General features: G+C 38.8%; 1 protein-coding gene across 3 annotated transcripts in view; it reads right to left on the reverse strand.

Annotated features, from left to right (window-relative positions):
- Positions 1–13,443, reverse strand: part of LOC102208562 (ephrin type-A receptor 6-like) — a 75,079-nt gene that overhangs the window by 19,617 nt on the left and 42,019 nt on the right. For all 3 annotated transcript variants that reach the window (XM_013908478.1, XM_013908479.1, XM_005724221.1), the window contains 2 exons: positions 5,903–6,058; positions 4,913–5,263 (listed from right to left, as the gene is read on the reverse strand). In XM_013908478.1, coding sequence (XP_013763932.1) covers positions 4,913–5,263; positions 5,903–6,058 — 507 coding nt within the window. The remainder of the gene's footprint in view (positions 1–4,912; positions 5,264–5,902; positions 6,059–13,443) is intronic.

Raw genomic sequence — 13,443 nt, forward strand, 5'->3', positions numbered from 1 at the left:
ACCTGGAATATTTTTCCTTAATGCATAGCTAGCTCATACATACACCGACAGCCCCTTTGTTAGTTACAAAGTAACCAACATGGCAGCAACTCAGCACATTTAGGTGTGAAGACATGGTCATGACGACCTTTTGAAGTTCAAACTGAGCATCAGAATGAAGAAAGGCAGTAAAGTATCTTTTATCTTTGGCATGGTTGTTGGTGCCAGATGGGCTGCATGAATGTTTCAGAAACTGCTGATGTGATGGGATTTTCCCACACAAGTGTTTACAGAGAAGAACCATTTAAAGAGAAAACATCCAGTGAGCAGCAGTTATCTGGACCAAAATGACTTGCTGATGCCATGAAGTCAGATGAGACTCATCGGACTGCTTTGAACTGATAGGAAACAGTAACAGTAACATGCAACAGAAACCAAATAACCAGTTGTTATAAGCATATGGTCATGTCTGAATGGAAAAGACACTGAATCTTGAGGCAGATGGGCTACAGCAGCAGAAGACCATGCAGCATGCCACTCCTGTCAATTACGAACATGAAACCGAGGCTTCAATTCACACCGGCTCACCAAAAATTAGAAGAAAGGAAAACTGTTGCCTGGCCTGGTGTATCCATTTCTGCTGTGACAATTAGATGGTACAGTAAGGATTTGGTATAAACTTTGACAAAACATAAATACATCCTGCCTTGTATCAGAAGCTTAGGCTGCTGGTGGTGTAATGGTGTGGGGGATACTTTCTTGGTGTACCGAGTAATGTTGCTGACCGTGTCCTCATCATGAATACACAGCTGACAAAGCTCAAGCTAAAAATAGACCAAAAATCCCAGAGGATCACCTTCCAGCACCTTATTGAATATAAACCATGAAGAATTAAGGCACTTCTGAAGGCAAAAGCACTTCCAACACACTATTATTAAGGGGACCCTACTAAAGTGGCTTATATTAAATGTCACATGTTCATTTAAATTTGCATAAAAAACTCCATGTGATGCTGAGAATCAGCTGCTGACTCAAGCAAACGAGTCATTGCACAGATTCAATAATTCAATCTTTGAGTGAATATATTTCTTATTTTTAAAACTTTGCCCATTTGTCATGTAAAATATGCAGAACAGGATCACTTTTATTTATCCAAACCACAACAAAGAAACTGCTGTAATCTCCGTAACAGAGCTACGGTGTATGTGTTGTATCAATCAACAATCAAAGAAAAGTGAGTATTTCTGGTTTCTTTTCAGAGGAGTAATATAACAAAATGCAGATGAAATAACAGGAACGAGCTGAGGAAATGACCAGCACACCATGTAAAAGTGTGGGTGATACATGCGTGCAAATGTCTTATTTGTATGAATTTGCTTGCCTGCTTGTTTGTGTGTGTGTTTCTGGCTCTCTCTCTGTGTGCGTGTGTGTGTGTGTGTGTGTGTGTGTGTGTGTGTGTGTGTGTACAGTATGTCTACTGAGGAAAGGCAGTTTGACAAGTTAATCCACTCTAAACATCCTAATGGGAACATCCCCACAGGCTGCTTCTCTTCTGCTATGGAGATTATTTTTGCATTCCAACTTCCTCCCACTGGGCTTGCTGCCTTTGCCAGAGAGATGGGTGCCAGGCATGACACATACACACCTGACATCTGGTTTGCATGGTATGATGACAGCCCATCAGCACACATTTCAGTTTGTAAAAATAAAAACCTCGACACATTATTTCTCCCTGTATACTAAAGAGAATTATGAGGAATGACTGCGAAGTATTTTCTTAATGATCAGGAGCATAAATATGATCTTATAACTGTCTGGACTCCTTGTTGTCACTTCATCATTAATGCTGCTTCATTCTCACTGCGTCTCACTGCTTTTGACACAGCAAGCCAGCGAATTCTACACATGGGCACAGGTTTTAAAATTTTAATCTGGATCACAGTTTGAAGAGTCACCCTAATGAGCTGGTTGATTGGCCAGCTCGCCACTTTGGTCCAGACTGAACAGGCTCAACAAGTATTGAACAGACTACTGTGAAATGTGGAATTTGGTACAGGCATTTCCCAGGAAATGAATCCTCCTGACTTTGGTGATAATTGGACTTGAGATGTTAAAAATAATGATGCATAATTTTTTAACAGGTTTAGATTTTTTCCTAAGCCTACTTTTAAAAAATGAAAAATGAGGAGAATTAATTAAATTACTACTTTACTTTCTGTTTTATTAAATTGAAATCATGATGCGCATGATCACTATCATATAATATAAAGATTAGCCAATTTATCAATTAAAAGAACATTATTGGTCAAGATTTTGACAATTCATGAATCATTTAAATGGTTAAAGAGTGATTTGGGGTCCATAGGCCAAAAAAAATTCATAATAACCTTTCAGCATATTCAAGTAGTCTGAATCATATTCACTCATTTTCATTCAGCTGCCCTAAATGAACAGTATTGTTAATTACCAATTTATTTATGTTCTGTAATGGTTAATCCACCACTATGTGCAAGCTCTTTAATCAAAACATTTTTTTAATGCTAAAATTTAATTAGTGTTGTTATCTATGAATGTTTAAATATACAATTTTACACAATTGCTGAATTCTACTTCCATTCATACATCAGGCTGCCTACGTATCACACATACAGGACCTGCTTGGCCATGGAAACCCATGCCATGAAGCGCCCAGCACCAGAGGAGGTTTGGAGCTCTGCAGTTATTGAGTCAGCAGAGCGTTGGTGACTTTTACGCTTTGTCTTTCAGATTTCCAACCATTGCAGTTCTAGGTTATTTTTCACAGCCAAATATGAATAAGTGTTCTTAGAGGTGACCCTGAGCTGCACTACACTGCAAGCATTTCACTAGAGTAAAAATTACAGCGTGTGAATCTGAAAAGTTACATGCCCACACCAGTGATTACGTCTGTTCGGACTCTTTGTCATTAAAAAAAGATCAGAGTTCAGAACGTTAAGGACATGGTTCGGCCAGCAGTGATGGTGATGTTTAACCCAGCAGAGGCTGCGACAGGTCAAACCAGCTGTCACTAATTATCAGTTCAAAGAGTAATGAGAGACTAAACACGACGGGCCTTCTGTTGGTTTTTGCAGTCTGTTCTTTGCAGACAAGAGTTTATGAAATAAAAGCTTCTCTTTGCACCACCGCTGTGCAACCAAGAGCATTTCTTCTTTCTCAGAAGCAACGGTGTCATCAACTCTTGATTGCATCGCTTTAGTTTAAGGAGTCACACTCTTCCATTTTCATAACTTATCATTTATTTAAGCTCATCAGTTTGATAGTTTTGGTGCAAAGTCATCAGTATTTTGATCAAGCAGTTCATGAATAATGAGTTGTGAAATATTTAGAGGGCTTTAGCGTTTACTTGAGTTCATTAGATACATATTTAATCAACATTTGGGTAAACATTAAATACATTTAATCAACATTCGGGCAAATATTGTGCCGGAGTGTCAATGTGAGCGACCACGGGAAAGGGATCAGCCTTCAAAAGATTCTTACATCCAGTTATATGTTGTTTACATTTCCCAAGCTTCAAATATCTTCATCATTCACTCTTCTCGGTTTAAATACTTAAATAAATGTCAAAGCAGTATTACAACAATGACAACTATGATTTAGCACAGACACTCACAGCTCCTCACTGTCTCGTTTGAGCTGCTGATAACTGAGATCACTGAGTACGACTCTAGTTCTCATCAGGATTTAATCTCAATACAAACTTCATACGCATGCTGAAAGGGCAGGAAACGTGCACATACATCCCAGCATAATTTATTAATCCACCTGCTTCCCTTCCTTCATCTCAACCTTCTCCATCAATTATTTCACCACTATTCCCGACCTTGAAGTTTAAGGTTAAAGCTGAATTTCAGGTCTCTTATTTTTTACTAATTCAAGCCTGAGACGATGTTCCTTTGTGAACTCGTAGATCTAGTTGACCCCGGGTCTGCTGGGTTTCACTAATTAGGAATAGGTTCAGGTCACACTGACTCTGTCAGCAATTCAAAGGTCAGGAGTGCGTTCCATTTATTGACGCATTAAGCTGGAGGGAGAGATGGAGACTTAAGAGGTCTCAGGGTCCCCAGGAAAGAGGAAAGTAAATCCCCTTCCTCATTACTGTAATGAATAACCTAAACTGCAATGCAAAAAACAATATTCATGAAGTATGAATTAGTTCCTGTCTAACCACAGTGTATTAGTGGTCAAGAATAATTACAATTATGTAAATGTAATGGGGATTGACATTTATTCATATATAACTCAAAAAATGAGAAAATTACAGTGAGCAGCAGGGGTTGGCTCTGCTGCTTCACAAGCAAGAAGGTCCTGGGTTTGAATACACTGGTCATCCTGAGGCCTGGTTTAAAACTTCTTCCTGTGCCTGTGTGGGTTTTTTTCCGGTACCCCAGCTTTCTCTCACTGTACAGAGACATTGTTAGGTTAACTGGTGATTCTAAATTGACGATAGTTGTGAATCTGAGTGTGAATGGGTGTCCGTCTCTCTGTGTTAGCCCTGTGACAGACTGGTGGCCAGTCCAAAGCGTACTCTGCCTTTTACCCCTGAGAAGGGCATGAAAGCTGAAGGCTCTGCCTCCCATTCTACTTTTAAATACGCTGAAGAATCACGAGTAAGCCTGCAGTCTGGGAGTGAAGGGCTCTATTGGAGTGATACGGTAGTATGAGGTCTTTAAGATAAGATGATTATAATCCATCATCAATTCTGTTTAATCTCTTATGAAATTATTAATAAATTAATCAATATGCTTTCTCGATAAATAAACTGTATTAATACAGATCCTATTTGCAGGTAGGGTTACATCTGCCTGCTATTATTACCACCACCATTTAAAAAAAGCAAAACAACCAGAACTGGAAAACAAAACGAAAGACCGCCTGAGTGAACAGGACTTACCAGCTTGGTGTGTCGTGACGGTCACATTTGCCAGCGAGCGTGCAGTCATACCCAGCCCAGAGACCCCGTTCACAGCCTCAACGTGGAAGGTGTAGTTAGCGAGCATTGCAAAGTCCAGTATTGCTACAGAGGTGCCAGTAATGCCGAGTGGCCGTGGGATAAAGTGCAGGTCAGGCTCGCACGGCTCACACTGTGTCACAGCACCGCTGCTGTCACTCCCACCACAGCGCTGGCACAGTATGTTGTAAGTGATGTCCTTTCTGCCCCCTGTATCACTGGGAGGCATCCACTGCAAGAAGAGAGCTGTGTCATTGATGAGTGAGACCAGGTTCCTGGGAGCTGATGGAGGCCCTGAAAGAGAGAAGAAAAGTATTTAGAGACAGACATTTATTATTTTTTTTGGCGACTGCACTTGCCACTTTTTGAGATGGATATTCTCCAGGACACTTATGCGACCTTGAATATGAAGCAATGGTTGGCACATGATCACCATAATCTGACAAGTTTGCACGCTGAGCATATTTTTATTCCCTAGCATGTGTGTTCAGTGTGTAGGTACAGCAAGTGTGTGGGTGGTTGGCTTTCAACATTTCCGGCTTCATTCCAGCAACTTGTGTCAATTTCCCGGCTAAAATTTCAGGTTTTTTTTTTCAGTTTTCACACCTGTACAATAAAAAAAAATCTGAGCTGTTTGAGTGCATCTTCAAATATCTGCATGTAGGCGTGTGAGAGGATAGCTCTCAGAGTGTAAGAGTGTTTCATTCCAGCATGATACTTGTCAGTTTCATCGATACACTGCTCAGAAATGTCCAAACTTGGTGAGCAGAAATTTAAATGTGACTCAATCACACTGTTAAAACTTAAACAGCAAAACGAAACTAAAAAAATAAATAAAACCAGAAACGATGGGGTGAATGTTGGCACAGCAGTCACAAAATTGGATTTCTGCAAGCAGGAAAGAGACGAAAGGTTTTGTAGCTTTCTACTAACTTGTACAAGCCATAGTAGTGGGGTCTTTGAGAGCCCTGTAGAAGCCTTTATCACAGTGACAGATGGTGGCTGCCTGGTCATGGCTAGAGCTGTGTAGAGGACACTTGGAGCATTTAGTGTTTCCAGCATACGCCTTGAAGGAGCCAGGCTTGCAAGCTGGAGAAAAAAGAGATGCAAAGGGTGAGTGCTCCTTATGCAACTGCATTTCCATCAGCGCACATACTCTTAATCGAAACTCCAGCTGCTTCGCTCCTCACCTGTGGTCTGACCTTATTTCCCGAGGTACTATCTGTCACCTTCTTATTAGCTCACTAAGCCACATGTCCTGTAAAGTGGCCCTTCTAAGAAATGGCACACACCTGTAAAGCCATTTCTTTTTTACAGAATAGAGAATCACAAAATCACACAACCAACATGGTGAGCTTACAAGGTTTATTAGGCCACCTGTCATAAAAACAAGAAAACGCAAGCGTTCTAGAAATCTGTCAAAAACGAAACTAACCAAATAAATATGTTATTATTTATCAGGCAAATAAACTGAATTCATGTCACGATTCAACTGAATCAGTACTTCAAGTAAATAACAACAACAACAACAACAACAACAACAACAACAATAATAATAATAATAATAATAATAATAACAATGTTTAATACATTTTTATAAATCTAGATATATTTGGTAATTGCCAGTACTGTTAATTTAGGGCAGCCGTGACAAACCTTACATTGGGCAGTGGTCTAATAAATTTGTTAAGCACTGTATACGACAATATGTTGTTTAAAAACACATTAGCACACAAAGTAAAACACATGCTGATACAGTCCATTCATCTATTATCTTAATCACAATGTTACAAGAGGCTGGAGCTTATCCCAGTGGAAAATGGGCTAAAGGTGAGTCGTAATTATGTCTTCAGACTGTGAGAAGACACAGAGAAATCCAGACACATGTCCTATCCGTGATTAACCTTAGCACATTAATCCAGATATTATTCTGAATGTTTTTCATGCAACACAGTGGCTGATGGTGAACAGTACTCCTGGCAAATGAAGATGAGTTACTGTAGGTAGACGTTTGTTAGATGACTGGATATCAGAGAAATATTTCAAAACTAAACAATGCAAGAACACCATGCACTCACTGTGCTGTTTACACTAAATTCTGACTCCACCATCTGAATGTTACAACTCAAACTGAGAGTCATCAGACTAGGCAACATTTTTTCAATCTACTGTTGTCCGGTTTTGCCAGTGTGAATTGTAGCCTCAGTTTTCTGTTCTTAGGTAACAGCAGTGGCATCCAGTGTGGACTTCTGCTGCTGCCGACCATCTGCTTCAAATTTGACGTATCGTGTGGTCAGAGATGCTTTTCTGCTCACCTCAGTTATACTGAGAGGTTATTTGAGTTACTCTTGCCTTTATCTGACCTCTGACATCAGCAAGGCTTTTTCATCAGCTACTACTCACTATTTTCTCTTTTTTAAACTATTCCCTATGAAAACTCCAGAGACTGGGAAAATCCCAGTAGATTAGTAGCTTTTGAAATGTTCAGACCAACTCATCTGGCACCAACAATCATGTCACACTCAAAGTCACTTAAATAATAATCCTTCCACACTGTCATGACCATGTTTATATACTTAAATGCGCTGACTTCCTGAGATGATATTTTCCTTAACTTTCAGTTGAACAGGTGTACCTAACAAAGTGGCCAGTGACCATATTTTTTGCTTAAGTCCTTCAAATTGACAAAAAGGAGTAGTAGCTAAAGGCTAAATAACGATTTTTGGCAGCAATTTGTTTTAATCAGCAGGTTTAACCCAGTTTAAGGTCACTTTGTAGTCTTGCAAGTAGGTAAAAGAGGAGCGATTAACATACGAATAATTCATTATTAAAATGTTAATACAACCTGCTTCCTGCTGAAATCTCAATCCACTTACACAGTCCATTCTGCTGACCGGGTATTTGCAGTTTTCCATCCTTAGACTGTTTTACTTTACCTCCAGTGTTACTTGCCCATTTCTTTCTTTCCATCAACTCACACAACTCTCCTTTCCTTATCTTTTCAATTTTTCTCTCCCCCCCCAACTGTTATGCTCTGCAACAATTTTCACCTATTCTTGTTTTTCATCTTTATTCCAATGTATTTTTTTCTTTTCCCATCTCTCGTCTTCTTCGTCGCTCTTTTCCCTCGAGGCTTATCAGAAGATGGAAAAACCACTGCAGATTGCCTCCTTTTCCCCAGACTTATCTTGGCACAGAAGAATAAAGCATTAATAGTGCAGTTATTTAATATTCTGGGAATTTGTGGATGATTTTATTGCCATTTTATTGCAGTTGAGTTGAGTGATTTTTTTTCTTTCTTTCGTGAGAATATATATACTTGTGGGTGGAATAATAATTAAAGAAATAGCAAATACTGTATATATACACTGAGAAATTCAATCAAGCCAGAAGGTTTATATAATTTCAGCTTCATTTTAATATCTTCATATATTTTCTGTAAGTAAGCAAAAATACATAGTAGTTAACTGACTTTATTTTTCCGTAATCACATCATCTTCATATATTGCCTAATGCATTAATGCCTCCATTGAAATACACTACCACTTTAAATTCTCTATTGACGCTAGCCTTTTTTTATCATAAGCGTGATAAATGATGTCCAGCTGTGACACAGTCCCCAGCACTGTGCAAAGGATGACTGATGGAGGATTATTACTGTTTGAAATCAATTATATTCAATTATTTTTGTGTGTGTATATAGTAATGCTAAGATATAATGTTTCATGAAAGTCATTTTTGCAGTGACACCAAATCTGTTCGTGCAGTTTCTCCAGGATCTACATACATCAGCTTTTCAATACTCAAGAGAGTACTGCATGACTGAGAAAGAAACTTCCTCCCTCAAGCTGGATTGCTGCTACTTTAGTCAACCTAGTGCTAGAAACTTTCTCACTGATATTATTACACTAGATAAGACAGGAAAAACTGCAGTCTGTCACATAATCTTGGAAAATTAATGTAAAGAGAAGATAACTTGGACTATTTTAAATACACCTCCCCCGTCCTGTTTACCGAACGGAGAAACTGATCTAACTAAACACTAATCTTCAGAGTGGTATTTTTTTGTGAGTGTGGGATAAAATTCATTTCTTCTTCCAAAGAAAACTGAAATTGTATCATAGTATCCCTGCCAGTGTAAGCCTGGCAGGGATGCCATGCCAGAGTTGGTACCTCTGCCAAGTCTGGCATGTAAAATAGTAGAACTAGCATAGAAAATAGCCACTTTTATGAGTATATCACATAAATGATTATCAAAACACCCCAGACACACTACAACTTGACATTTTATGCTCAAACAACCCTGTGCCAAGTGTGGAGTCTTTCAAGTTCCTGTTCACTATTATCTCTCAGGTCCGGAAGTGGGAGCCCAACACCAACTCTATTCAAAAAGTCCCAACAGTTGACGTCCTTTCAGCTGAGGAAGGATGGCCTATCATAGGAGCTACTGATCAAGTTCTACACTGCGGTCATCAAGTCTGTCGTGCGCAGTCTGCTTCAGACACAAAACAGGTTAGTTTGACTACCTAGCAGTGTTGGCCAAGTTACTTGAAAAAAGTAATCAGTAACTAATTACTGATTACTTCCCCAAAAAAGTAATCCCGTTACTTTACTGATTACTTATTTTCAAAAGTAATTATCTTTCAGCCCAATTCTACTTTTTCTACATAATCCATCACACAAAATGTAATCAAATGGAAAAGTCTCTTTTTTTTAACTTGTTTTATCAGTTTTAATCTTTTAACTTTATGCATCAAGCAAAAATTTAATTATATGCACCATTCTCTGACTTGAAGAAATTAGTTTAACATTTAAACCTATTTTCTACACATTCCAGCACATAAAATAAAATATTTTTTGTGTTTACACTCACTCTTTCAAATAGATGCAAGTAAAACACAGCAGAAAATAAATAAAGTCAAAGACTCAGCGGTCCTGTTGCTCTATTTTCACCTGTAAAGCAGGACTGCGGTAGGCGGAAGTTTACCCTGGTGCAGGTGTGCCGCGGTCAGTTGAAGAATCCGCGAGTTTCTCGTTGCGCACTCGGTGCCTGCTTGGAAGTTTAGGGGTTTTTTTCGCTGTAAAAAGAAGTTTTCTTCCCACGCACGATGGACGCTAATGTTTTTGTCACTTTTTATGAAATCAAACTCAAAGTAAGGTCACTACTTCCACGCTTTAAACGCTGCATGCTCATACTCTCTCCCACAATCGATATATGATCCATTGTTGATCTGCACACAGCTGTTGTCACTAACGGCGCACTCGCTTACGTCACTGTCGTGAGACATTCTCGCAAAAAAGCACGGTTTTAGTAACGCAGTAACGCAGCGTTCCTACGGGAAAGTAACGGTAATCTAATTACCATTTTTGCAATAGTAATCCCTTACTTTACTCGTTACTTGAAAAAAGTAATCAGATTACAGTAACGCGTTACTGCCCATCTCTGCTACCTAGTACTACTAGCACTACTTTAAACTCTAAAGAATGTAGAGAAAATAACTGGCGTCCCCTTGTCCAGCCTCCAGAACTCCTCAAGAACCAGCGAGCAGGCAGCAAACATGATCAGAAATTCCTCACACTCTGGACACAACTTTTTCAACTCTTCCCCTCCGGCAGGTGTGACAGATCCACCCACACCAGAACAACCAGACTCAGAAACAGCCTTCCCACTGCCATTATCCTCATAAACAACTAAGTTGTACCTATGCCAAGTATTTATTATTAGGTAGTCTAGGTAGTTATTGCATTCTGCTCTGAATCTACAATGACTGTGTTCTACAACAGTTCTACATGTACACAACATTATATTTCACACATAATGCATAATCGTTGTGCTGCACCAGTCTACTTCTTTACGCATGTGTTTGTCTTATATTTTATCTGTTTGTGGTTGGCAGTAAGCCTACTCTGTGTATAATAAATCCATATATAACATATATTGTTTAGACTTTTCTAAACACCCAGTTGCTGGTAATCAGATGAACTCGATTAATTGATCAACGGCGAGTGTGAGCAACTCTAGAAAGCTTTGAAAGTTTGCTGACTTGGAGCATTCAGGTGTGTATTAACACAATGCCACAATCTTCCCAGGAGTGGATGAGAATTTAGCCACAAAGTCAGACCATGCAATTCTTAGAGAAACTACCAAGAAGAGCTACATCTAAGACTCTGAATGCCTCAGTTAGCATGTTAAAGTTCATGACAGTATAACAAAAACTAAGACTAAACAAGTGAGGCCTGTTTGTTAGAGTTGCCAAGACAAAGCATCTTCTATCTACAAAGAACATGGCTTAGGTTTGCAAACTGCAAGACCTCTGGTACAATGTCCTTTGGGAGTGGAGATGTTTAGCAAACGTCCACTAATCTCAAAGAAGTGAAGCAACATTGTGAAGAAGAGTGGTCCAGAATTCCTCTACAATGATGTGAAAGACTGAGACATACAGAGCATTATTAAAGTTATTGCTGGTTCTATTCAATTAGGGCATATTTAGTTTTTCACAGGACTGTATATAGTGGAAACACCATCAACTGAAGTGTCCTTGTATGTGTAACACCCTTGGTTAAAACAAATCTGATTGTGATCTGATCTGTGAAGGACAGTTTTTAAATCAACTGATGATTTTCCCATTTGAATCGCGAGGTAACAAAAAGATCAGTCACTATGTGGACATAAAAAAACATGAGGTGAGATGGTAAGCACAACTACCAAGGTGCATTTGAGTAAGATCACATAGTTTGAACTTTAGTTACATAAGCTGCTATATAACCTGCCTCTAACAGGCATAGAGTTGCCGAGAGTGAGGATCTGCTACTTTCTCCCCATTCTGCATACATATTATATATATATGACACTGCAGGGCTACTGAGTCCTGCTATTTTGTTGCTATTTTTCCCCTCTATGACTTCAAGCAAATTCCAAGAAAAATACCTTGCAACTCAATAACTGAATTCTCCAATGAAGAAAGCTGCAGAAAAGTCAATAATTATGTTGCTTTTGAATATATTTTACTACTTTGAGGATTTACTTTGAAATCAATCCAAGAACTGAGAGAGGAAAAGTGCTGTGCAGCTATCTTGCCACGTACTGTAATTTGACCAACAGTGAATGATGCAAACTTAAAAAAATGATAACCATGAAACCAAATCCTCTCCTGATTAACAAAACTGATTGTCGTTTTCATTCTAATAGATTTTTTCTTGAAACCAGGTCATCAAATGTTACCATATTTCTTTAAGTAGCAATGTTGAAAGCTTTTCATTAAACTTTGAATGACAGGTGATGCATAGTTAAGCAAAAATACTATGTAACAAAGGAAGAGGCGGGAAAAAACTCTATGGATAAATAGGTGGAAAGAAATGAGCATACATTTGGATGTAAAGAGGATGAGATGAAAGATTGACATCCAGACGGAAATCCTTGCCAAAATCACATTGCTGCTTAGGTCCTAATGAGAAGAGTAATTTGTCACCCAGCTTCAATTTTTGAGGCACCTTCATCTGGATATTACCTTCTCACCATGCAGAGGTACTGCCAAAGGCAACAAACACACTGATTCATTTGAAATTCCAGCTGCTCCCTGCTTTCTAGTATAAGCTAGGAAGATCACCACCAAAAAGCAATTACAATACTCATACTGATATTTCTGTCCAAAAGTCAGAAAAAAACATTCCAAACACACACACACACACACACACACACACACACACACACACACACACACACACATAAAGTAATGCTATTTGTTTGCTACCACTTTTTGGGGGGATTTTGTCATGTAATCTTCCTTCATGTCATGTATTTTTATTAAAAGGAATAATATGCTTCTTTTTTCCCCATTTAACAGTACATTCTCACATTTATTGGCCACTTTATGCTTCAGCAGTAAATCTATGTCGTAACCTACAAAGTAATAGCAAACCCCTCTGAGCCCGACACGGTAGCCTGACGTGCACCTCCAGAGAAATGTAATAATGTTGGATCAACGCAGCACACAAGCGTTGTGATTGGCCTCTTCAGATCAGAGAGAATAACAATCATCAGGTCAGTATAAAGAATAATAATAACACATCAACAGAAAGACTCAGAAATGTTAGCATTTCAGAGGATAGTTGAGACTATCGCAATGGACACGAGAGAAGGTACAAAGAAGTGTAAAAACTAGAGAGACAGAAGAAGAACAACAAAAAATAACCCCAAAATAAAAAACTGGCCAAAACAAAGAGCGGGAACCCACAAGGGAAAAAAGCTTTGCCCGAAAGAACATTTGGCTACACTCTCTACGGGACTATCCTGCACAATCAAAAATTACACTGAAGGGAGACTATGGGCTCAAATTGTGGTCATAAATATTTTGTACTTGTAAATCAGGATTTGTATGTGTAAAAAGAATTTCTGTTTTTTTTTAATCTTCAAATGTTCAATAAAAACATGCATCACTAATTCATAACGAAGAAAGCTTTGTAACTATCCCCAC

Source organism: Pundamilia nyererei, unplaced genomic scaffold, assembly GCF_000239375.1.
Source record: "Pundamilia nyererei isolate P.nyererei 1_Seehausen unplaced genomic scaffold, PunNye1.0 scaffold00011, whole genome shotgun sequence".
Classification (NCBI taxonomy): Eukaryota; Metazoa; Chordata; class Actinopteri; order Cichliformes; family Cichlidae; genus Pundamilia; species Pundamilia nyererei.